The sequence below is a fragment of the Megachile rotundata genome, chromosome 8 (assembly GCF_050947335.1).
Source record: "Megachile rotundata isolate GNS110a chromosome 8, iyMegRotu1, whole genome shotgun sequence".
Taxonomy (NCBI): domain Eukaryota; kingdom Metazoa; phylum Arthropoda; class Insecta; order Hymenoptera; family Megachilidae; genus Megachile; species Megachile rotundata.
Genome location: NC_134990.1, coordinates 13,465,407 through 13,492,778, shown reverse-complemented (window position 1 = coordinate 13,492,778; position 27,372 = coordinate 13,465,407). Strand labels below are relative to the sequence as shown.

The window sequence follows — 27,372 nt, the reverse complement described above, 5'->3', positions numbered from 1 at the left end:
TGAAATTTTCTTGTGAAGGTAATTTTTTGATTTCAATTTTATTAATTTAGTTATCTGATGTTTTAAGGGGTTACCAATCGAAATTTTAGTGGACCTTGCAATTAGATAATTATTATTATGATTGAGGAATTTTCAGGAATTAATATATGCAGATTCGAATCAATTTCATAAAATTTTTAATAATTACTTTGAAATTCTAGGGTGACAGATATCGAAATTTTAATCAGACTTTTAATAATTAATATTTGCAGATTTGAATCAGTATTTTATAACATTCTCAATAATTAATTTGAAATTTTTAGGTGACTAAAATCTACAACCAAAATTTTAATCGACTCTCAATAAATTAGTACTTGTAGATTTAAATTAATAACCTTCTCCAAATTTTTTGACAATTAATTTAAAATTCTTAGATGACCTAATACACTCAAAATTTGACCAGAATTTTAATAATCTATATTTGCAAATTTTAATTGCTCCCTCTTATAAACATAGTGTAAAATAATTTTGAAGCACTGTTTGTTTTGAAACAGATTGTATTTCCTCGTGTTATTTAGCTGTTCCAAATGTTTCAATGCTATTTCAGCTTGTTTTTGTTAACGCTGCAGCCATGATTTTTGAAAGCGGAGAAATATTACGTATCCTTCGTTCTGAAGTTTATTTTGTCCTCGTCGCGTATAAAATGTTACAGAAATATCGATTTCGATGAATCTCGTGTATCGAGTTGTTTGAATCGGTCGAACTATTTGTTTCGGGTGAAAAATGAAAAATATGTAAAATACGAACGAAACGTAACACCGGTAGCACACGTATATTTTCTGTATCTTTACTTCTTCGATATCACTATTTACTGTATAATTATTCCACAATTTCTCTAATAATCCTTGATTATATTTCTGATTACAGGGACTACTATTACGACAGGTGAGTCCAACGGTGATAATTTTGCTCAACAGATGTAAGTTCATTTCAATTTTAATCATAATTTTTTCCAAACTATACAAATTTCTTTATGGGTCAAATCGATCACTTTTGACTGCCACCATATGCGATTTTGCTCTAATCAAAATGTGTTGTAGTCCATGTGAAATTAAGGGGGGTTTAAGTCATCATTTTGCCGGTTTAGAATTTATTAAGGAATACCAAGCCTTCAAAGTTTGCAATTTTTGCGAAAATAGGCTTCACTTACGAATTTTTTTCTCAGAAACTACCCAACGAATTTAGCTAAATTCTTTTCTGTCTTATTCACAAAGGATTGGGCTATTTTAAAATATTTTTTAAAATTTCGTCAATTTGTTATAAAATGGCGAAAAATTTAAACAAATTCTTTCTTTGCGTTTTTTTCAATGAGGGGCGTAAAGGGTTTAAATTTAAAAAAAATATGGTCATATTCTTTGAAGCTTCCCCTTTAAAATGAGCCCTTCAGAACAATGGAGACTCGAAAACTGACGTCACTACAAACTGGAAAAGACGGGTACCTCCGTTTTAGGTAGGCGAGTCGCGCGTTCAACTTGCTTTGGGACCAATTGCAACATTTTATAACAAATTGACGGAATTAAAAAAAATATTTTGAAATAGCCCAATCCTTCTTGAATAAAACAAAAAAGAATTTAGCTAAATCGGTTGAGTAGTTTCTGAGAAAAAAATTCGTAAGTGAAGCCTATTTTCGCAAAAGTGGGCAAAAATTGCAAACTTTGAAGGCTTGTTATTTCTTAACAAATTCGAAACCGGCAAAATGATAACTTAAACCCCCCCTAATTTTATATGGACCACAACATATTTTGATTGGAGCAAAATGACGTTCAAATGTGATCGATATAACCCTTATAGTAAATTAAAAATATCAAGATTTCAAACAGTACAAAGTTTTAATCATCAAACTTTTCATTTAAAACCGACAGAGTTTTGTAATAAAAATATTATAAAGCTTTTGAGAGAGAATAAAGCTGGATATCGAGATAACTCAAGGATAAAATGGAATTATTCTGATACAATGTGAATATTTTTGATTTGCTACTTATATCAATTCCGAACGGCTTTATCGCGTTAATTAAAGTCAGAATTAATTACGGACAAAAGCAAATTGATACAAAAGGGAAGCGATAAAATGCGATAGAATCCTAACTAGGGTTTAAATATATCATTAAACTTGTCGACGTTTTAACGTCGTATCGAGAAACAGCTTTAATGAACGCGGAGAATTAAAATTTTGTCTTGTACAAGTAAAAAGAATAATAAAATCGTATCTGCCGGATGAATAAAGGAAATCCGTACGTTTCGTTCTTGTACACGTGTGCGTTGGCGCAATTTTGAAAAGCAGACACATAATTTGCCGTCGATGCTGGAATTATGACTACCAGACCATAAATCACAATTATTATCTCGGACCGTTTCCCGAATGTTTTGTTTCTGCTTCGTGCACGCGATACGTACGAGGAATATCAGCAACAATATTGAAGTTTATTAATTTATTTTTGCGTACCATTTCGCATCGATGCACCGACGCATTTATTACCGTTTTGGCCTCGATTAAAATGAAAATAATTAAAATCCACCGGTGTCCATATCGGGTCGATACTTTTGATCGGTGTTCGTTAAAAAAAAGTTCAAGATCGGACGTTTATCGCGATTCATTATTCTCCTCGTATCGCGCTTGCCGTCCGCTGTTTAATCTCCTGCCAGATTGTTGTAAAAACAAAATTAGATTTTACTGTTTTAAATTAAAAATTGTCGTATGTTCAGATTTTTGGCTTTTTAACTTTTCAACTTTTGTAAGGTTTCATATTTTTAAATTTGCAAATGAATGATTAGTTGGGAGACGCTCTTCTTATATTGCCAATTTCAAGAATTATCTTCTATTTAACTTCTACATGTTGAAACATAATATGGTGCCTAATATCACGTTACATTTGAGTAACATGATATTTAATGTGATATGTAATATGATATCTAATGGGATATATATACAGTAGGATATGTAATATGATACGTAATATGATATGTAACATGATATGCAATACGATATCCAATGTTATATATGATATCCAATGGGATCTGTAATATGATACATAATATGATATGTAACACGATATGTAACACGATATCCAATGTGATATATGATATCTAATGGGACAAGTAATATGATACATAATATAATATGAAACATGATATGTAATACGATGTCCAATGTGATATATGATATCTAATGGGACAAGTAATATGATACATAATATAATATGAAACATGATATGTAATACGATGTCCAATGTGATATATGATATCCAATGAGATATATAATATGATACGTAATATGATATGTAACATGATATGCAATACGATATCCAATGTGACATATGATATCCAGTGGGATCTATAATATGATACGTAATATGATATGTAACACGATATGTTATACGATGTCCAATGTGATATACGATATCCAATGCGACAAGTAATATGATACGTAATATGATATGTAACATGATATGCAATACGATATCCAATGTGACATATGATATCCAGTGGGATCTATAATATGATACGTAATATGATATGTAACACGATATGCAATATGATATGCAATGTGATATATGATATCCAATGAGATATATAATATGATACGTAATATGATATGTAATACGATATCCAATGTGATATATGATATCCAATGTGACAAGTAATATGATACGTAACATGATATGTAACACGAAACCCAATGTGATACGTAACATGATACCTGACGAAAACACAACCCACAATAATAAATAACAATACCTCAATTAATTAAAAAAAATGTAACTATAAAATCACTCGAAACTTTTCAAGAACAACTAAAAATACCTCGTCACACAACATAATTGAATGTGACACATTTTATACTTTTATCAGCGCGATAAGAGTCAGCCGTAAGAACGCTTGGTAGGAGAAATCGTATTCGGCTTCGCCTCGAAATGACTGTAAGATCTCGTGTATCATCGTCAAAGAAACTTTTCAGCTTGTCCGTTTAAAAGCTTCGCTGTGAAATTCTTGAAAGCCCTAAAAAGCACTTTTTACTTTCTAATACTGAAATGCTGAGACTTTTCCGCGACGTATACACACGCTTCTGATATAACTGAAAGATATTCCCTTGGTCCGTGAACCGTTAGTAACAGCGATTTAAGCTGGCACAAGAGATAACTCGGCTAAATAATTAATTAAAAGATCATCCGGTGCATTAAGGAAGCCCCGTGCCACTGTTCTACCGCTTCTTCAGGGACAATTTATTTATTTCGCCGAATAAGTTGTCACGACGTTGTGTTTTTATTATTTAGAAATTTTTGAAAGTCTTGTGTTGCTGGATTTATCGTTGAGTTTGTTTGTTGTGGGGAAATATTTATCTGATTTAAAATTAGACGAGTTTTTATTGGTCAGATATAAGAGTTGGGAAATCAAATTTTGTAACAGTGATGTGATATTAATAACTAATACTACTAATGACATTATACGAAATTAATTTTCGAAGTGCTTCTTTCAATCCTATAATCCTACTTCAAAAAACACGAATATTCCGAAATGTTTTCACGAAATCCCAATCAATTAATCAAAATAGAAGCCATCAATATCATTATTTTTGCGAATCTCCAGATATTCCCGGCAATTAATCAAGCTGTTTGGCGAAGAAACGAACAAGAAGCACGTTGATTGAATGCAGAGGATTTACAGAGTCGTTGCACGTGCGATTATCATAAAAGCCGTGCACGCTAACGTGATTACGTTCACGAGACGGTAGATAATACTTATTAAGTAAAAACATGGTGGTCGCTCGAGATCCCGTATTTCACACGAAGCACGCACACATATATGAAGATGGCTGAAACGGCATTTTTCTCCTATTTGTTCGCACTCCCTGGAGAACTGAATTTCCGTATAATTTAGGATCCGCTTGTACCGTTTCGTTGGCTGCTAAAGACTATTTATCACGCGATAAATCTGGTCATTGCAGCGGGTATCGATTCCTATCTTCGAGTTGCTTTGGAGAACGGTTTTTCTGTGCAACTCGGGATTGGCAGGATTATGGGAACTGCGTTCAGACTTATGGCCGATATTGTTCGAACCGGTTCTCTCGATATATCACAGGGACAAAACTGCTTGTAGTTTTGCTGCTTTTTATAAAATTTCATCTTGGAAACATGGACATGAAATTACAGATGGAGATTCATGTGAATTTGGGTGCGTTGAGAGTTTAGGTTAGGGTAGGTTATAATCAGCCACTACGGACTCAAGCTACATGTGACGCACTCAAGCTACATATGACGCACTCAGGTTACAGATGACGCACTCAAGCTATAAGTGACGCACTTAATAGACACATGACGCACTCAAGCTATAAGTGACACATTCAAGCTATAAGTGACGTACTCAAGTTATAAATGACGCACTCAAATTATAGAAGAGGCACTCAACCTACACAGGCGCACTCAAGCTACACATGACACACTCAAGTTACAGATGACGCACTCAAGTTAGAGACACATGATGCACTCAACAGACATACAACGCACTCAATAAACACATGACGCACTCAAGCTAGAAATGACGCACTCAAATTACAGATGACGCATTCAAGCTACATAGGGTGCACTGAATCTGCACATGACGCACTGAACCCACACATGACGCACTGAACCCACACATGATGCACTTAAGCTCCAAGTGAGACACTCAGGCTATAAGTGACGCACTCAAGTTATAGATGACGCAGTCAAGCTACAGATGACACACTCAAGATACTCATGACGCACTCAACCCACACATGCACGCTTCAAACGTGACAAATCTTACTCGAATTTTGAATACGCTTCAATTTGGAGTTTAAGTCCAATTATAATTTGCACGGTCAAGGATTGCCGAATACAAAATTGACATAACACTTCAACTTTTCTTCTCTGTTTTAATATTGTAGCTGTGATCAGTTAGTTCCGACTGACGCACCTGATAAATCATAAGGCAAGGGGTTAAGAACTAAGTGTATGCGCATCGCAGCGTCAGCAATATTAAGTGACGATTAAACGACGCGAATCATTAGATTCCCAACGAGTATAAGTTGACTGTATCTAAATGAATTTCACTTCGAACGACCAGACTTGATATTTGATACTTGAAACTTGATATTTGATACAGGAAACTTGATATTTGGTACCTGAAACCTGATACCTGAAACCTGACACTTGGAACTTGATACTTAATAACTGAAACCTGATACTTGATACCTGAAACCTAACACTTGTTACTGATACTTAATACCTGAAACTTGATGCACAACCTGGTTCAAATTACACATGACGCGCTTAAGCTATAGATGACGCCCCCAACTTACATATGACGCATTCAAGAATACACATGACGCATTCAAGATTACATATAACGCACTCAAGATTACATATGACGCACTGAAGCTGAAAATGACGCACTCACATATGACATACTGAAGCTACAGGTTACGTACTGAAGCTATAAGCAATGCACTGAATCTATACGTGACGCACTCATCCCATACATGACGCAGTCAAGCTAGAAAAAGTGACGCACTTCGGCTGCAAGTGTCTCATACTAGCTGTGAGACATCATGTGTAAATCTACAGTGTTAACTCAGTAATCAGTAAATTTTGAAGTAACGGCCATATAGAAAAGTATCGACAAGAAAGTTAATCGAACGCGAATTCGCGTCACCTCGTCGATCTTTGTCGGTCATTTACGTGTAGAGTATGGTGACCGTTTTGGTGGAAAAGGTTTGGCCGGAAATTGGCCGCAGATACACGCTCGACCGCGAACAAAACACGCGAATGGCAAAGGTAAAAAAAGCGCTGTAGGAAGGCAGGGATGGAAACGATATCAAAAGCAATCAATTCCTTTTTACCCGGCGAACACGATGTTCCCTCTCTTGGCACGGTGGTGTTCGGTGTCGCCGACGGCATTCGGAAACGTCGTGTGCGTTATTACAGTGTGCATGTGTACGTATGTCGTGCGTGTTGCATATTTAAAACGGCGGGCAAGAACGGAATATAAAGTCCGTCAGAAAAACAGCGGCCAAGCAAAAAGAATGGGACGGGGTTCGGAGAAAGAGGATGCTCGGCGTCATCCTTGGGAAAAAATTAATAAAGCAACATCGCGCGGTTTGGTCGTTGTGTTTGGCGGAAAAGAAAAGCCGGCATTCAGAGGAGGAGGTGTCCTGTTTGTACGCTTTCGAGGTTATAATTCTATTCCACACGGCTGGCCAGCAACAGCCTCACCTGAGCTTATGACTTTTATTCGGACCCGCTGTTTCTGCACGCTGGTCACGAACTGTCTCTGAATCGCAACAATTAAAGCGAAAGTACCGGGGCCGTCCTGGGGTTTTTCGACCTCTCTGCACAACGATCGTGAAAAAAATAGACCGGTCTTGAAAGAACGGTGCCGCGGACGTTATTGAGTGTAAATTACGACGGAACTACCTGGAATTAGCCGTTTGTCTCGCGGACATTCGTTCGTGAAATATCAAATAGAGATCGTAAGTGCTTTGGTACACGGAGTTCTCGTGGACGGAATTTTTGATATAGCACGTCGGGCGAAATTATCGAAATTGTGGACACTTGCGAACATGGATTTTCTTCTTGGGGTGGTGTGGAGTTGTGACGACAGTGTTTGAGGGTTTGTGGATTTTGGAATATGGTCATTTAGGGATTTGACAATTTGCTCAGTACGGGAATGTAGTGATTCGAAGATGCAGATATTTGTATTCTCATCAAATTATTGTAACTATTATAATAAAAACATTTAAAATCATCTAAATATTTAGTAATTTAAACACAGTAAATATTCACCCTTCAGAAACCTACCAAAAAGAAACGAAGAGCAGTTTAGCATCTCGTTCCGTGTCATAATCGATCGCCGAAAGCAGCTTATGCCATTACATCGATTAAATCTGACATTTCTGGCAGGTGACACTTAATTTGACACAGCTCAGATAGACATCTGAAATCCGTGCACTTAATGTATGTCGATGGGGATCAAGTTTATAGGCCAGGGTGCTGTTAGGGGTCAGAATGCACCGTGTCCAGTTAAGCCTCCTAGTCACAAAGCGATGTCTTGAGGGACGAATGTCCCTAATTAACCTGACACCCTTCCTCGTACGTGTGTATCTGTGTACACACCTCGGTGCAGTGAACCGATATATCGTTTATACCTGTAACCAATTCAATTTGCGATTAATCTTACGGTTTCAAGGACGAAGAAAACATTTATTGAAATCTTAACATAGGAGATAAATCACTATAATTAAAAAATTTGAACGAAGTCGATGCACGAGTTGGAGCTATGACGCACTCGTGACGCACTCGCAGTTCGAATATTGTAAATTTTTCTCGTATTTTTGGTACGCGTAAATTTTCAATTTAGGCGTAATAATTTACGTACGTATGTCCCACGAGTTGGCGCGCGAGCTATGACGCACTCGTGACGCACTCGCAGTTCGAATATTGTAAATTTTTCTCGTATTTTTGGTACGCGTGAATTTTCAATTTAGGCGTAATAATTTACGTACGTATGTCCCACGAGTTGGCGCGTGAGTTATGACGCACTCGTGACGCACTCGCTTTTTTCACTCGTGATTTCGAGATACCTGCACCTGTTAATAACACATCGCCTAATTAAATTAGGCTAGCGACATTCTGTACCGCGTCGGGAGAAATTTGGAACAATGAGTTCGCGATATAAATCTACGAAGCGCGGGAACGAAATGGAGGTTAATCGTAGCCGTGAAACGATACCCTGAGGGATGAATATTCCTTATTAATTCGATACCCTTTCTTGCTTGTACACCGGGGTATTACACCTACATTACATCCAATTTGTAGGAAAATTGCTGATTATACCTGGAACGATGCTAACAAAATTTCCGACAAGATTTAATTAACCCTTTCAACATTTTCAATGATGTTCGTGATACTCTTGTTACACCGATGCATCTTCTGTCGTGCGATCAATTGCGTGTAATTCTGATTAAGTAAAACGAAAATACGCTTGATGGAGCTGGCTGCAATTTTTCATCGAGGCTTGCGTCAAAGCTGATCCCGTTATTGCGTTCGATATGCATATTTATAAGAGAAAATTTATGATATATTTGTAAGATAATTAGGGGTCGATGGAGAGGAATATGTGGACGTATGTGGGTCGTAAATGGATTGGAGGATTTTTGGAGGTTTTGGGGATTTAGGGTTTTGGGGAAATAGGGTTTTGTGAGGTGGAAGCAAATTTTGGAAGGCTAGATTTTAGAAATTAAGGTTTTGGGGATGAGAAGAAGGGGATTTGGGGATTTGAGGATTTGAGGATTTGGGAATCTAGGGATTTAGGAATTTAGAGAGTTGGAATTCAAGGATTTGGGACTTTAGGAAGTTGGAAATTTAGGTAGGTGGGATTTAGGAAGTTGGGAATTTAGGAAGTTGGGGATTTAGGAAGGTGGGGAATTAGGAAGCTGAGAATTTAGAGATTTGGGATTTTAGGAAGTTGGGAATTTGGGAAGCTGGGGATTTAGGAGGGTGAGAAATTAGGAAGGTGGGAATTTAGATATTTGGGATTTTAGGAAGTTGGGAATTTAAGTAGGTGGGATTTGGGAACGTAGGAATTTAAAAAGTTGGGGATTTAGGAAGGTGAGAAATTAAGAAGCTGGGAATGTAGAAAGTTGGGAATTTAGGTATGTGGGATTTAAGAAGGTGGGAATTTAGGAAGTTGGGGATTTAGGAGGGTGAGAAATAATGAAGGTGGGAATTTAGATAGGTGGGATTTAGGAAGGTGGGAATTTAGAGATTTGGGATTTTAGGAAGTTGGGAATTTAGATAGGTGGGATTTAGAAAGATAGGAATTTAGAAAGTTGGGAATTTAGGAAGTTGGGGATTTAAGAAGATAACAAATTAGGAAGTTGGAAATACAACGTATAAATTTAATAACCACAAAGCGACTAAATTTGAATACATATATCTCATACAAGCTCATACAATCCCCAATATGCATTTCAACCCTCGAGCCTGCTCCCTAATCTCAAACATCAGATATTTCAAAAAATATCAAGTAATTCGATCAAGTTGAAAGAGAGTCCCGAAACACAGTTACCAAAGCAATTACAAAATCGTCCAGGAGTAGTTCCTGTGAAACATGAAATTCGCGAGGCAGCGCGTCGGGGTAGCAACATTAATTCGTGAAAACTTGGTTAAGCTTTTACCTGGTCTTTCGTAGCGATACGTAATTAGAAAGGACGAACTCTGTCTGGCACACGCCCCTTTCGCCTTCGTCCGCAACACGGGGATTGTCTTGCAGTAATTTGCATTGGTTTAACAGCCAGTTTCAAACTACTTGGCGTTGCGTTACACGCCTATCGTGTAATTTGTAGCGGCCAACGTACACGCATGCGGAACCCTCCTGACAAAAAACATCTTGGCACCCTAAAACCTTCTAACCCTTTACTGTACAATTTATTCGGCGGTTATTTATTGCTGTATTAACTTGTCATTCTTTTTAATTGGAGGGATATTTGTTGAATTTATTATTTCAATCAGAAGTAGATCATCACATATTAATGTGTGTTATTAAATCAGCACAGCTATAATGTTAATACAGAGAAGAATGTTAAAATGTTATGTCATTTTGGTGTTATGTTATCTTTGAGCAAATTGAATTTTTAAGGAGAAATAAGTACTTCAAATTGGACTTGAAGTTCTAGTTGAAGAGTAGTGAAAATTTGTGTAAAATTGTTTACAGGAGTGCGTCATGAGATAGTGTAAGGTTGAGACAAAGTCTATAATATAATATCATAACCTCTATAATATCATATCACACTCGTAACGCACCCTGCATCCCATATGTGATGCACCCTGTAGCCCACATATGATGCACCCTGCAGCCCATATGTGACGCACCCTGCAGCCCATATGTGACGCACCCTGCAGCCCATATGTGACGCATCCTGCAGCCCATATGTGACGCACCCTGCATCCCATATGTGATGCACCCTGTAGCCCACATATGATGCACCCTGCAGCCCACATGTGACGCACCCTGCAGCCCACATATGACGCACCCTGCAGCCCATATGTGACGCACCCTGCAACTCACATGTGACGCACCGTGCAGTCCACATATGACGCACCCTGCAGCTCATATGTGACGCACCCTGCAGCCCACATATGACGCACCCTGCAGCCCATATGTGACGCATTCGCATTTTCATCAAACTTCAATTTTGAGTTCAATTCTAATTACAATCTCCACAAACATGAATTGAATATAAAAGAAGTCCAACATCTCAATTTTTCATATTTGTTTTTACATTGCACTAAAAATTAGTGAGCTACATATGCAACTGCCCAGAAAATTGCAGGTTATGTTTGAACTCCAAAATGGAGTGTTAAAAATTTGAATAAATTTACATGGAAATTACATTGTACATTGTACAGTTTCATTTTTCTGAGATTTTGTTATTTAAACTTGTGGTCATGTATGTTTACATATGGTTACACATGTGGTCGCTAAATAATGAATTTTAAGTAAAGATTCATTGTCGAGTCTGCCCAAACTTCGTAACATTTGATGAATTATAATATCGTTGTTAACCTTGTTTAATTTATCAGTGATTAAAACGAGCAACATAAAATTGAATTCATTGATAACCTTCATTAAAAGTGTATTCTTGTAGTGTTATCAATTATCTACGGTACAATTATTTTATTGCGTGCATACTTTATAATATTTCATTTCTAAAATGATAATTGTGTCATTACGAAACGAAACTTGAATTTGTGTAAATGTTGAATAATATTAAACTCGAAATTTCTATTTTAGTTGTGTTGTATTAATGTCTTTGTGAAGTATTCATGTAACACGTGTATTACAGAGTGCTTATGCATTATTCGTATTATAGTAGCATAATGTGGAGATAATTTATCTGAACTACATGAATAGCATCAAATTGCAATAATACTATTTAATTGGAGAAATTGTGGGGCGAATTCGATAGAGAGGTTTGCGATTGTATTGTTATAGGTCATCGGGTGACCTTTCAATTATAGCCGGTCACTATTTTATGAATAGAAACGTATTTTCAGTTGTCGCTAGAAACGGGTGAACTTTTGTGCTGCATCGCGGCAGGAATTTATATTTACTGCAAATATTAATGATTACAGAGTTCAGGTTTTAGAACAGAAATGTATTTAGATATTTGGGGATTTGGGGGTTCTGGGGATTTTGGAGAGTTGGGAATTTGGGGTTCTAGATTTTGGGGGTTTGGGAATTTGAGGTTTTAGGGATTTTGAGGATTTTAAGGTTTTGGGGCTTTGGGAATTGGGGTTCTAGGGATTTTGGAAATTTGGGAATTGGGGTTCTAGGGATTTTGGGGATTTGGGAATTTAGGGTTCTAGGGATTTTGGGGATTTTAAGGTTCTGGGAATTTTGGAAATTTGGGAATTTGGGGTTCTAGTGATTTTGGGGATTTGGGGATTTTAAGGTTCTGGGGATTTAGGAAATTTGGGAATTTGAGGTTTTGGGGATTTTGAGAATTTGGGAATTTGGGGACTTGAGAATTTTGGGATTAAACTCATCACTACTGATTAAAATTAAACCCATCACTACTGATTAGAATTAAACCCATCACTACTGATTAAAATTAAACCCATCACTACTACTGATTAAGATTAAACCCATCACTACTGATTAAAATTAAACCCATCACTACTGATTAGGATTAAACCCATCACTACTGATTAAAATTAAACCCATCATTACCGATTAGGATTAAACCCATCACTACTGATTAAGATTAAACCCATCACTACGATTAGGATCAAACCCATCACTACTGATTAGGAATTTTAGAGATTTGGGGTTTCAGAAATTTGTGGGTTTGGGAATTTAGGGAACCTTAGAATTTGGTAAATTAGAAATTTCGAAAGTACTGATCTAGTGATTTATGAATCTAGTAACCTAGTTAAACTAGTGATCCAATGATCCACCTACTAACACATCATACCACTCTGTCCTTGTCATAAATTAAAAAATTCCAAACGTTAAAACTAAAAATTACAAAAATTACCAATTTCCACTATAACTAGTTCACACGTGCATCCAGACACCTGAAGCTTAGTAATATCCCCTCATTCTAACCCACGCTCCATGAACATCAAACGCTATGCATCCTTCGATTTTCAAGAGTGTCCCATCCTTACGATTAACTCCCGAACGTGCCTGACGAGTCGCCGTGTAGAAAATTGTACATTTAATCGACTAATTCAAAGGCAACAGCACGGTGCCGGAACGTGTTTGCACGTAAGTCGTCCTTTCACCCGATTAAAGGAGTCGCAGCGAACGATTCCCTTCCTGATCCACGATAAAAAAGAGCGTCCATGTTGCGTGCCGGCGACGCTAATTCGCCGGAAATTTCATCAACTTCAGCATCCCTCCGGGACGATTCAAAAGACACGAGTCCCGGTCCCTGCTTAACTGAATTTAATCGAATGTGTTTGGACTTTTGATAAAACCGATTCGATATTGTCCCGGTCTCCGTAAACTCCGTCGAGGTGGGTTTTCAACGCGCGAAACGAACACGGACGATGGTGTGGGGCTCTGAAACAGGAGAAAAGAAGGATCACAGCCCTCCCCTCGCTTGTATTTATCCGTCTATGTATTTTCTCTGTCTGCCCCGGAGTTGTTGGCCTCTGAAGCCTTCCCTTGAAATAAAACTTCGTCTTCCTCCCTCACCCTCTTTTCTCTCCCTCGCGCCTCCGACGTCGTTACTTTTACTAGTTTCTCCTATCCTCCCTCTCTTTTTCTTCTGGCCGCCCTTCTCGCAGCACCGTTTCTTGCACTCTCCCTTTTTTTTTTCGTTTTCGACTTCTCGAGCATCGTTACGGAGATTCTTCTTTCCTGTTTAACGCCTCTTCGTTCCAGCTGCTCGTTTACGCGTCGCGATCTTTCATTTTAATCGGGCAAAATGTCTTTTTGAACGTACTCTAATTCGCAATCAGCGACTGAGAACTGGACGAGAGTTTGTTCTGTGGAGGGAAATTATCGGGATGTGGAATTATCGAGGTGGGCGTTATTGAGATGGACGTTATTGAGATGGATATTATCGAGGTGGACATTATCAAGGTGGATATTATCAAGGTGGACATTATTGAGGTGGACATTATCGAGGTGGACATTACCGAGATGGATATTATCGAGGTGGACATTATCGAGATGGACATTATTAACTTGGGAATCTAGGAATTTTGGAATCTAAGGATTTGGGAATATAGTAACTTGGAAATTTATTAATTTAGGAGTCCAGACATTTGAGAATCTAGTAATTTGTAAATTTGTAAATTTGGGAATCTAGTAACTTGTAAATTTGGAAATTTGGGAATCTAGTAACTTGAGAATCTGGGAATTTGGGAATCTACTAACTTGGGAATCTAGGGATTTGGGAATTTAGTAACTTGGAAATCTATTAATTTAGGAGTCTGGACATTTGGGAATCTAGGGATTTGAGAATCTAGTAACTTGGAAATTTGGGAATCTAATAGCTTGGGAATCTGGGAATTTGGAAATCTACTAACTTAGAAATCTAGTAACTTGGGAATCTAGTAAATTGAGAATTTAGTAACTTGGGAATCTAGGGATTTGGGAATTTAGTAACTTGGAAATCTATTAATTTAGGAGTCTAGACATTTGGGAATCTAGTAACTTGGGAATCTGGGAATTTGGGAATCTACTAACTTGGGAATCTAGTAACTTGGGAATCTAGTAACTTAAGAATCTACTAACTTGGAAATCTAGGAATTTGGGAATCTGGGAATTTTCGAATCGAGTAACTTGGGAATCTAGTAACTTGAGAATCTAGTAACTTGGGAATCTGGGAATTTGGGAATCTAGGAATTTGGGAATCTGGGAATTTGAGAGTCTAGTAACTTAGAAATCTAGTAACTTGGGAATCTAGTAACTTGAGAATCTACCTTGGGAATCTAGAAATTTGTCATCTTAAAATTTTTGAATCTAAGGAATGTTGAAATCTAAGGATTTATCTAGTAACTTTTACTAGATTCCAATAACATTTTAACAAAAAAATAAAATTTGTAACTACAAAAGCCTAAAGTAAAATTTGTAACAATAAACTTGATGTGCCACAGCCATCTAGGGATTTTCTCTCCCCCATAAACAATCTGTCCACCGCAATATAAGAGCGGGGGTTCAACTTCAACGAAGTGCACATACATATGCACACACGTAACACGTTTTCTACGTTCCTAAAGGAACAAGATACATTGTTGCTTTTGTCTCGCGGTTTGGAAACAAACCAAGCAACTTTTCTCTCTTAACTAAATGACGTTATTATTAACTTCGTGATCCTTTTGCTAGTCCCGTTTTTGTCGTCGTTCTTTGTTCCCCTGTGAAGTTGTTAGCGTATATTTCTCCATTCTCTCCCTTCGCTTTCATTCATATTTTTTTTTACACTCCTCTTTCATTTATTTAGCTTCGGGTATACAAGAGTTCGCAGATTCCCGCGATTTCTCTTCCCTCTAGTTTGTGCCGCTATAAATTTTTGTTTCAATGGCGGAACTGCCGAAAGCACGCCGCCTTTTTATGCACCCATATTACACGCGATGGTCATCTCTTTCCTACCGACGTATTAAATGAACAAATTGTAAAACTTTTCGACTCTCATCAACCCCTCCTCTTGTTATTCTTTATCAGTCCAAGTGAATTTTCACGCCGTATTAACGCACACAATTTTCTCTTCTTTATACACGAAAATTAATTCAAATTCTCGTGTTGCTTCACAAAATGGCGGCGTCATTTTTCGATACGTCGGGTGTCGAAGTAAAAATATTATCTCGAAATAATTTTTGTAAGCTATTTTTGATAAATATACATATTCAAGAATATTGATTAATACGTATACTCAAAATTAGCAGTAGATTGATGAAAATTAATGGTGTTAAAATGTAGACCGAGGAGGACATTTGGACAGATGAGTTAGCTATTATTCCAAAAATTTGAATTATTTTTTTAACAAGAAAAATATTAAGTTATTAATCCTGGTGTTGGATGAAGGTTTATCCGAGACGTCATAAAGGTGGCCGATGAAAAGAACGTAATCGTCAAATATTTCTCCCGAATCTCGCAATAAACCGGATTTATTTATTCAGCCATTTATTACTCGGTCTGTCATCCGAGAGCAACCGGGCCGATTTCTCATCGCTCTTACCTTGCTACGTTTTATTGGCCATTATTTTCCGTTCTTGAAGCCGGTCGTTTCATCGGGCGAGACGAGACGTCAGAATCTTCCCTCGTGTCCGATTTTCCCTCGGTGCTCGAGAACTCGCGTGTTTCACCCTTCGACCACGGCTTCCACCCCGACAACATCGTGACACAAGAGATATCCACGAATTCGTGCCTCCGTAGCGTTGTTAAAACTTCTCCACCGGCAACAGAGTTTCGCTTTGGAACTTTCGGATAATAAGCGCAAAACTGCAGGACCAGAGGGAGACGCAGAAGGGCTAGGGTGAAAAAAACAACATCGGTTGGGGGGCGAAAGTTAGAAAGAGAGGAGCATCATCTACACCGGCACTTCCTGTCGTCTCGACTATTTTAATTTCTTTCTTCGGAGCCACCGTCCAATTATTGGCGACCGCGAAACTCGTTCTTTGTGGACGTCTTTTGAAGTGCCCCCTTATTTCTTCCTTTCTTACTTGTAATGTCTGCGGGTACCGTGACAGCCGCGGAAAAAGAGACCTCGTCTAGGTATAACGATCGTCCTTTAGTTTCGGAAGTTCGATGATTACGGCGTCTCTGAATGTTCCGCCGTGTTGCTCGCCTAATATTAAACGGAGACAAATACGCCCGCGGCGAAACTTCGACGATACCGCGTTTAAAAGTACACGTTACACCATGAAGACTTTTAACTAACGAGTCGAGTTTATGCAACTACCGTTAAACGATCGCGGATAAAATTCGTACAATTTATGCGTACTTGTAACACAATATTTTACATCCGCAATAGTTTGCTAACTTCTGGTGGAACTGGTAGTTTCTTTAGTGTTACCATTCAGTTGGAAGACGCTCGTTTTAAGAGACGATGGTTGACTACCATATGTGACCACATGTCCATACTTGCTGAAGGTCTTCCCTCCACTTCACAATCCTTTTAGGATGCAAATGTTAGAGGTTTGACAATTTTCCTAGGGTCTACAGGTGATTTTAGAGGGGGTCGATTCTATGGAAAAATGTCGTATCTTGTACCGTTTGGCCTGTGAATGTGTATACGTCAGTCAGTCACTCACTCAGTGACAATGGGGTTCTATAATAACAGTGATATTCACTGATGGTTATAGTTTGCTAACTTCTGTTAGAACTGGTAGTTTTCCTTGTTACTATTCACTTGGAAGACACTAGTTTTGAGTGTCGATGGTTAACTACCACATGTGACCACATGTCCATACTTGCTGAGGGTCTGTCTCTTCCCTCCACTTCACAATCCCTTCAGGATGCAAATGTTAGAGGTTTGACAGTTTTCCTAGGATCTACAGGTGATTTTAGAGGGTGTCGATTCTACGGAAAAATGTCGTATCACGCATAGTTTGGCTTGTGAATGTGTATACGTCAGTCAGTCACTCACTCAGTGACAATGGGGTTCTATAATAATAGTGATATCCACTGATGGTTATAGTTTGCTAACTTCTGTTAGAACTGGTAGTTTTCCTTGTTACTATTCACTTGGAAGACACTAGTTTTGAGTGTCGATGGTTAACTACCACATGTAAGCACATGTCCATACTTGCTGAGGGTCTGCCTCTTCCCTCCACTTCACAATCCCTTCAGGATGCAAATGTTAGAGGTTTGACAATTTTCCTAGGGTCTACAAGTGATTTTAGAGGTGGTCGATTCTACGGAAAAATGTCGTATCTCGCATAGTTTGGCCTGTGAATGTGTATACGTCAATCAATCAGTCAGTCAGTCAGTCAATCAGTCAGTGAGAAGAAGGTTCTATAATAATAGTGATATCCACTGGCAGTCATAGTTTGCTAACTTCGGTTAGAACTGATAGTTTCCTTTGTTGCTACTATTCACTTGGAAGACTCATTTTGGATGTCGATGGCTGACTACCATATGTGACCACATGTCCACATACATATATCTCTACATTCTCAGATGCATATATCCTTACACGTCACTAAACATGCACCTATATTCTAATACTTCCATGTCACATTACTATATCACTAGTTCACTACGTCACTAGACAACATCCCACGATTTCTACAACGTATATCCCAAACTCCATCTGTATTCCCACGTCACCGGACCCTTGTATCGTCACATCGCTACACGGTCGAGTACAATATCCCGCGGACAAATCGAACGCAGAAAATAACCGGTCGAAACGGTAGAAATAATAGGATCGCGAAAACAATTCTCGAGAAAACAATTGAAACCATTAATTTCTATTTTTGCCCCGTCGAAACGTCCGATAGAAGTCAGAGGTTTCCGAACGTTGCGTTGTATTAATACCGTAGCGGCGTTTCATGCGAGACAGGGAATTTGGTTTATGGAGGGTCGAAGAACAGCCCCGTTGGCAATATCGTGGAAAATGTCATGGACAGGCCAGAATGTGTCTAAAAGTGCAGGAACAGAGGGGGCGAGGCTGAAGAAGGAGAAGAAAAATAGGAGGCGAAAGAAAAGGTAACCGTTCGACCGTGGAGAGAAACGACGAGACCTCCTATCCGGTGATTTGTGGGAAACAAATAATTGTCACCGGGTGCCAATCACAGGCCTCGTTGGACGAATACTGGGCCACGATTCTTTCTGTCCGGGTTTGCTTCTTGATGAAAATCTGTCGATTTATACCGTCGTCCCTTGTCCCGTGTTCACCTTATATTTAAACGGATCTCTTTGCTTTTTTCGCTCTCCTTGATCCCTCGAGCAGGGCTAAACATTCAAATTGAATCGTTTCTCCTGCCGAATTAAACGCCGTTTAGATAAGGAACGATTTCTTGATAACGTTAAATAAAACGATCCAAGATGTTTCACGGAGATTTGTGTAGCACGGTTTTGTGCTACAAACATTTAACCTCAAAATATTTTTCTAACATGATCAGTAATCTACAAACCTATCTAGGTACCTAAGTCCCTAGGTATTTGAGTATCCAGGTACCAAGCGATTTATCCCGCTATTTACTTTCATGCAGCAAATAACTAAGAACATAAATGATTTATGTTACACAAGAAGTAGAATTCATGGCCGTACAAAGTCGTCGGCGATTTCCCTCCTGGAAAAAGCATTACGAAAGTCATATAAGCAAGAGGTTTCTTTTACCTCCCTCGTTCTTTCGCAAGTTACACACTTTCAGTATCACCGGGAATCTGGCAGCGACACATCTAGTTATATCACTGTCGGCGATGAGTCGTTGTCAGAATTTCCCAACACAACTTTCGGGGTCAAAGATCGTAAACGTTTCGCTGTTGAAATATTTTTTCCAACCAGAAATATCTGGCTACCATTCATTCGATGACTCGAAATTCGTTTAACGAACAGTCGGCACGAAAAACCGACCGATGTATCAGGCAACGTTTATAAACGCTCCTACCAAAAAATGGAACTCGTTATGAAGTAAAAAAGACCGCGCGGAACTCTATCAACGTTGCTGTACAGTTAGCCAGCGTAAAAAGCAAGAAACGAAATTCCATTACAGCTTGCAACCTTTTATCTCTTTATGATGTAAATTCGTTGGCGGCGCTGTTGAAAAGTCGGCCAGTGTTTCGGAAAAAATAACTAGCGGCATTTTACTATGACCCGACATGCTTCGAACGTGCGCCAGGTTAAATTATCAACACATTTTCACCAACGGTTATTAATATAATTATTTCGCTTTAATTAATGCCAGAAGATTATTCAGTTTCTCGTCTATTCATCTCGTACTTTTAGAATGTTGACGGAGGCCAGAAAGCGGAGAAAAGAGATGGAAATATTGAAATGAACCGGCCTGACAGAAGTTACAAATGGCCGCTGGTAATGGATAGAATTATGACATTGGTTATGAGAAACGTAATAATTGCTGGGAAAGCACGGGAATATTATTTATAGGCGCGTGGAGCTTATTCGACGTCGTGTGTGATATACTAACGTGTGGAATATGAAAACTGGTCACTGAAACTTTTTCGACCAAAATCGAGTCAAATATATTTTTTTATATCTGAGAACTTCTTTTAACTCATAACTAGCATTTTCTGTCGGACAGCAATTTACTTTCTACGTAATCAGTTTTTGGAAAAACCTTTCACTTTCTAGGTGACATTAGAAACTCTCGAATTCCCAAATTCCCTTAGCAAACTCTCAGGGACCAAATTTCCTAGATTGCCAAACTCACAAGTTCCCAAATTCCCTAAACCATCAAGGTTTCAAATCTAAAATTCCTTAGATTATCAAGGTTTCAGATCTAAAATTCCCTAGATGATCAAGCTTCCAGATCTAAAATTCTCTAGAGCATCAAGCTTTCAGATTTCAAACTCCCTAGATAACTGAATTTTTTGATGTAAAAGTTCCCTAGATTGCCAAACTCTCAGGTCCCAAATTCTCTAGTTTACCAAATTCTCGAATTCCCAAATTCCCTAGTTCACCAAACTCTCAGAGCCCAAATATCTTAAATTGCCAAAGTCTCAAATCCCAAAATTCCCTAATTTGAAAAACTCAAATCCCCAAATTTCCTAAATTGCCAAACTCTCAGGTCCCAAATTCCCTAGTTTACCAAACTCTCGGATTCCCAAATTAACTAGTTCACCAAACTCTTAGAGCCCAAATTTCCTAAATTGCCAAACTCTCAAATCCCAAAATTCCCTAATCTGAAAAACTCAAATCCCCAAATTTCCTAAATTGCCAAACTCTCAGGTCCCAAATTCCCTAGTTTACCAAATTCTCGGATTCCCAAATTCCCTAGTTCACCAAACTCTCAGAGCCCAAATTTCTTAAATTGCCAAACTCTCAAATCCCAAAATTCCCTAATTTGAAAAACTCAAATCCCCAAATTTCCTAAATTGTCAAACTCTCAAATCCCCAAATTCCCTAGTTTACCAAACTCTCAGAGCCCAAATTTCCTAAATTGCCAAACTCTCGGGTCCCAAATTCCCTAGATTGCCAAATTCACAAATCTCCAAATTCCCTAGTTTCCAAAACTCTCAGAGCTCCAAATTCCCTAGTTTGGAAAACTCTCAGAGCTCCAAAATCCCTAGAATACTGAACTCTAAAACCCCCAAATTCTCTAGTTTCCAAAACTCTCATGTCCCCAAATTACCTAAACTACCAACTCCCAAATCCTCAAATTTCCTAAAATACCAAGCTCCCAAATCTCCAAATTCCCTAGATTACCAAACTCCCAAATCCCCAAATTCCTTACATCACCAAACTATTCACCTATCACTAGCTAAATGTTAAAATAATGCTAATAACAAATTTATGTTAAATACTTGAAATATGTACAATTTCATTATAATAAAATATATAAAATTTCATCCTAAATTATAATAAGTAAATACAAGTTTAAAATTGATGACTATTTTTTAAATTAATAGTGTGTGTGTTAACAGTGCATGTGTGTTTAATTAACAGTATGTGTATTCCATTATAGAACATACGAATTCAACGTATGATTATAATTTTTAATCAGGAGAATAGTATTAGATTTAGTGTCACGAACCTCATTGTTCGTTATGATTCCAATTATTTGTTGCACGAAGTTCACCTAACCTCGCGTTAATTGGAAGTAATTAAGAGTTAACAGACTGATTCAGCGGGGCATCGTTAACAATTCTGTCACGATACATCTCGACAACTGCTTCACTATCGAGTTCTGTTCGCCGTTTGTTACAGTTTGTCGTAATTAACGATTCCTTTCTATAATTGCTGCTTTTTGAAGCGTAAATACATGCCCTTCTGAATAACTTTACACCGATAACAACGTTTAATATAACATTAAACGTGCTTAAATTTACTACTCATTCATTAAATATTCATTTTTCCTTTCAATGTTATTACCGATCTTATTTTCAATGTTATTGTATTAATTTCAAAATTATTGCTTTTCGTTATTGTGTACAATTATACATCTCGCTCGTTAAATATAAGAATCAAATTATTAATTTTTGTTATAAATATTATTGCCAGTATTATTTTCAATATTATTGCTTTTCATTATTATGTACAATTATACATCTCGCTCGTTAAATATGAGAAACAAGTTATTAATTTTTGTTATCAATATTATTGCCTCGAATTATTTTCCTAGGAAATGTTATTTCACCCGGAAAAAATATTCTTATCCGTGAAATATCATCATGTAATTCTGATACAGAAATATTTCGCGGAAAGGAGAATATTTTCTTTCCAATTCAAATTTGTTAAGTTCGTAGTAGGATGAAAATGTTAGTTGATGAAATCCTCCTTTGGCCGCGTATTTTCGCAAGCATGTTACCGAGAGAAGAAAGAAAATTCCTCGAATAGAACACAATAATATGGTGAAATGGCGAAAGGGATTTGCAATACTCGCAACTTATCCTTTGATGTAGAGGAACGGCAAGGAATGAAAATCCTTTTGCAGGCGACACGTAATTTGATTTTCGCTGTCGTGTGACAAAGAAAAACTTGCCCATCGTAATGTAATAAATTTCGGTTTCGTAGAATTTCTATTTCGAAACGTTCTCGTTTTCATCGACGATTACGTTTTAGATAAATGTACCTCCATAAACAAAAACACTGCTTTTGGGAATATTTGAAGAGGCTATTATCCTTTTTATATGAAGACGAAATATGTAATTCATTCGCATTCGAAGACATTGCAAAAATTATCTTCTGAAGTGTCAAAATTATCTACAGTGTCAAAGTTGTCTTTGAGACTGTCAAAATTATCTACAGTGTCGAAGTTGTCTTTGAGACTGTCAAAATTATTTACAGTGTTAAAATTGTCTTTGAGACTGTCAAAATTATCTACAGTGTCAACATTGTCTTTGAGACTGTCAAAATTATCTACAGTGTCAAAATTGTCTTTGAGACTGTCAAAATTATCTACAGTGTCAAAGTTGTCTTTGGGACTGTCAAAATTATCTACAGTGTCACAGTTGTCTTTGAGACTGTCAAAATTATCTACAGTGTCAACATTGTCTTTGAGACTGTCAAAATTATCTACAGTGTCAAAATTGTCTTTGAGGCTGTCAAAATTATCTACAGTGTCACAGTTGTCTTTGAGACTGTCAAAATTATCTACAGTGTCAAAGTTGTCTTTGAGACTGTCAAAATTATTTACAGTGTCAACATTGTCTTTGAGACTGTCAAAATTATCTACAGTGGCAAAGTTGTCTTTGAGACTGTCAAAATTATTTACAGTGTCAACATGGTCTTTGAGACTGTCAAAATTATCTACAGTGTCAAAATTATCTTCAAGACAGTCAAAATTATCTTTCAGACAAACTTCAAAGACATTCTGTAATTTCAGTTCTAAAGTCACTATGAAAATATAGAATTTGTAATACTATTGCATTCACTATTTCTTTCAATTCCATCATATAAAATATTTTGCATCTGTAACAATTATTATACATTTATTATATCGCCTGTGTATTAGAAAGAGACCTCAGTGCAAGTACACACATTGATGGAACCATTTTTGCAGCAATGTGAAACCGATCAAATAAAAGACCCGGAAAACGAGAAATAACAGAGGAAACGAGATCTCACGATAATCTCCAATCTTTCAGCGAAAGAAGTTTTCCCAGCACTCTTTAATTACTCATAGAAAGTCGCAAAACAATCATTTTGTGAAAAGTTTTCTCGTCGAACGAAATTAAACGAAAGTTGTGGTAGACTCCCAAAAATCTCATCTTTTATTGCTGTTGGGGATGTCTTTGGAGATTCTGATGGGAATTGAGTTATTTTCATGGTGTGGACGATAATTTTGATGGTGTAGATAATTTTGACAGTGTGGCAGATAATTTTGACAGTGTAGATAGCTTTGACAGTCGATCTAGATAATTTTGACATTCTAGAAGATAATTTTGACAATTTAGAAGATAATTTTGACACTCCACAAGATAATTTTGACACTCTACAAGATAATTTTGACACTCCACAAGATAATTTTGGCAATCCAGATAATTTCAAAATTTTCATATTTTTTCCACGATTTTTATCGCAAATTGTTTCAGATTCTTTGAAAATTAAATTATTTTGACAGTCTCGACTCTAGATAATTTTGACAGACGTTAATTTTGTTACTGCAGAAAATAATTCTGCGACTCCAATTATGCCATTTTTCCCATATCTCCCAGAATTTTCACTGCAAACAGTTTCAGATTCTTCCACAGCTCAAATAGAATTATTACACAAGCAGCTGTGATTAAAACACGTTAACATGATTAAATTCTAAATGTCAGTATGATTCTTTCTTTATAAGGTCATCAATGTACCGCCTTTGTTAGTCAAAGGTTTCTCATTCGACGTCCGAGACTGACGCATGTAGGTTACAGTTAAAATAAGGATCAGTGTTATAACATCATTATGACTCGTTTTCTTTTAATGCGAGCAGACAGAGATCCGTCTAAGTGGATCAAATACCATGTGGATTAAAAAAAGACTCTTCGCTGACAGAGATATACTGACACTTTCTGCGATGCTTATACAGTATGTAACACTTTGCAAAAACACTCGAGGATATCATCGTTTGAATGTACTTTTCTGTAACAATATTGTTATAACATTGTTCGTATAATATTACGAAAATATATTCACTGTATCTGCTTGAAAAGAGTTTGCAAAATGACTGCATATTTCTGGTAGATGATTTTATGTAATTTAGATTGAAAAGTATTTAGTCGAAGTGAAATGATAAATATTTTTCTATAATAAAATTTTTAATATTTTGTCACAATGAAGCAGCAAATATTTTCTTATAATAATATTGTAAATATTTTTCTGAAAAGAAATTATAAATATTTTGTTACAATAAAATAGCAAATATTTTTTTATAATAATATTGTAAATATTTTTCTGAAAAGAAATTATAAATATTTTGTTACAATAAAATAGCAAATATTTTTTTATAATAAAATAGCAAATATTTTCTTGTAATAAAATTGTAAATATTTTCCTCAAATAAATTTATAAAAATTCAGTAAAAATAAAATAGCAAATGTTTGTCCTAAAATGAAACACTAAATATTTTCCTGAAATAAATTTATAAAAATTCAGTAAAAATAAAACAGCAAATATTAGTCCTAAAATAAAACACTAAATATTATTCTATAACAAAATAATAAATATTTCTTCCAAAAAAAAATTACAAATTGTATCAACAAAATAGTAAAAAAGAAAAGAAAAGAGTGTTCTCACAAATGTTCCTTGCAATAATTCTTCATTGATCTTCAAAGATTTTTGCAATTACCTTTCTCGCCAGTTTCCTTCTCTTTAATACCCCATCCACGGAACTTTTACTTTCTTCGTTCCGCAGAATTTCCGTTGCTCGGTATTTGCTGAAAAGTCTCGGTTCTTCAGCGCCCCGTTCCTTTTCACAGGATTTCTGTATTCCAATTTCTTACGAAACTTGAGAAATCTTAGCCTTCTACCTACCCTTCGATCCTTGTTCTGTAATAGCTCGCCAGAAGGAGATCCGACGATTTTTCGTTTCTTCGAAGGTTTGCAAAAATTCCGGGATATTTCATCGTTCTGATCGATCATTTTACTGTTTGATCTTCTCTTTTCCTCGTGTTCTCGATTTGGAGGAAATCTAAATTTTAGAAATTTATCGCTGTACTATTTTACGGCTGGTGAACTCTTTGCGGTATTTCAAAAGTGCAATTGCATTGCAGAACAAGGGAAGTGTTGTGTTATTTTGATATTTGGGAGTGCTTTTTAAATCTGGTACAAATTTAGCAAATTTGAAATTTGGGGAATTGTATAGAAAATTATTTCAAAACTTGGGAATTTCAAAATTGGAAAATAGGGAAATTAGAAAATTCTGAAGTTGAGGAATTTCAAAAACTAACACCTTTCACATTTAGGAAATTTCTTATAAAATTATTTTCAAATAGGGATATTTCAAACTTGGGGTATTGTAGAATGAAAAACTTCCTTAAGAAATTTCATCAAATTTAGAAAATCCTTAGTGGGAAATATTCTAAAGGAAAGAAATTCCCTAAGGAATTTTATAGAAATTGTAAAATCCCTAGTATGCGATCTCTCAAAGAGAGAAAATTCCCTAGGAAATTTTATCAAAATTGGAAAATTCCTAGTTTGAGATATTTTAAGGGGAAGAAATTCTCTAGCAAGTTTTATGAAAAATGGAAAATCCCTAGTATGGGACATTCTAAAGTACAAAAATTCCCTAGGCAATTTGATAGAAATCAGATTATCTCTAGAGTGAGATATTCTAAAGTAGAAAATACCCTAGGAACTTTTATAGAAATAAAAAAATCCCTAGTATTGGATATTCTAAAGGGAAAAAATTCCCTAGGAAAATATAATTAAAATGGGAAAATCCCTAGTGTGAGGTATTCTAAAGGGAAGAAATTCCCTAGGAACTTTGACCAAAATCGGATAATCCCTAAAAATGAAGTATTCTAAAGGGAAGAAATTCCCTATCAAATTTAATAAAAATTGAAATATCCCTAATTTGGGAAATTTTCAATAAAATTAATTAAAATTGGGAAAATCTGAAAGTTCAAATATTTCCAAGTTTGGGAAATTCGAAAATTGGGAATTTAAAAATTGAGAAATTCCCTATAAAATTATGTCAAAACCAGAAAGTCCCTAATTTGAGGAATCCACCATAAAATGAATAAAAATTGAAAAAAAAAACAGAATTAAAGAATCCCACATTTTTTACATTTCAAAATCGGAGAATCCCAAAATTTCAAAACCCCCAAAAATAAAATTACACCCCAGTCACCCCAATTCAGAAAACCCCCTCTAAAATTACACCAGAATCAAAACCACCCTAATTTGAAATCCCCATAAAACTCCTAATAAACTATTACATTAAAATCTCCCCACCTCAAATAACGAACCACACTCAAAAAATAATATCTCCGTAACATAGTTGAAAATCAAAGCGAATTTCCGGTGATCGTTGAACGCTAGAAAGGCAGAGAAATCGCAGTAGTTCATATCGCTGGTAATTTGAGCGCGATTAATTGATTTCGCGTGTACTCTATAGATCTTCGTTTTCGCTTTGATCATGCAATTTGTTCGCAATTTACACGGCTTTCGGCCGGCGCGTTTGTCCGAATTGAGTCGGAAGTATAATCGAGACATCGTGTTTACAAATTCGACGTTAATTAGCGCGCATTACCGCA

The 27,372-nt window shown here is 36.6% G+C and overlaps 1 protein-coding gene and 1 long non-coding RNA gene across 9 annotated transcripts in view; one reads left to right on the top strand and one right to left on the bottom strand.

The window, feature by feature from the left end:
- Positions 1–27,372, top strand: part of LOC100881697 (uncharacterized) — a 497,276-nt gene that overhangs the window by 454,922 nt on the left and 14,982 nt on the right. For all 8 annotated transcript variants that reach the window (XM_076535024.1, XM_076535026.1, XM_076535021.1 and 5 more), the window contains one exon: positions 907–924. In XM_076535024.1, coding sequence (XP_076391139.1) covers positions 907–924 — 18 coding nt within the window. The remainder of the gene's footprint in view (positions 1–906; positions 925–27,372) is intronic.
- LOC143265073 (uncharacterized) lies at positions 7,847–26,026 on the bottom strand. The gene is made up of 3 exons (XR_013039206.1): positions 25,464–26,026; positions 10,232–10,461; positions 7,847–8,200 (listed from the first exon to the last, which is right to left on the bottom strand). It is a non-coding gene; the product is annotated as an uncharacterized LOC143265073 (long non-coding RNA).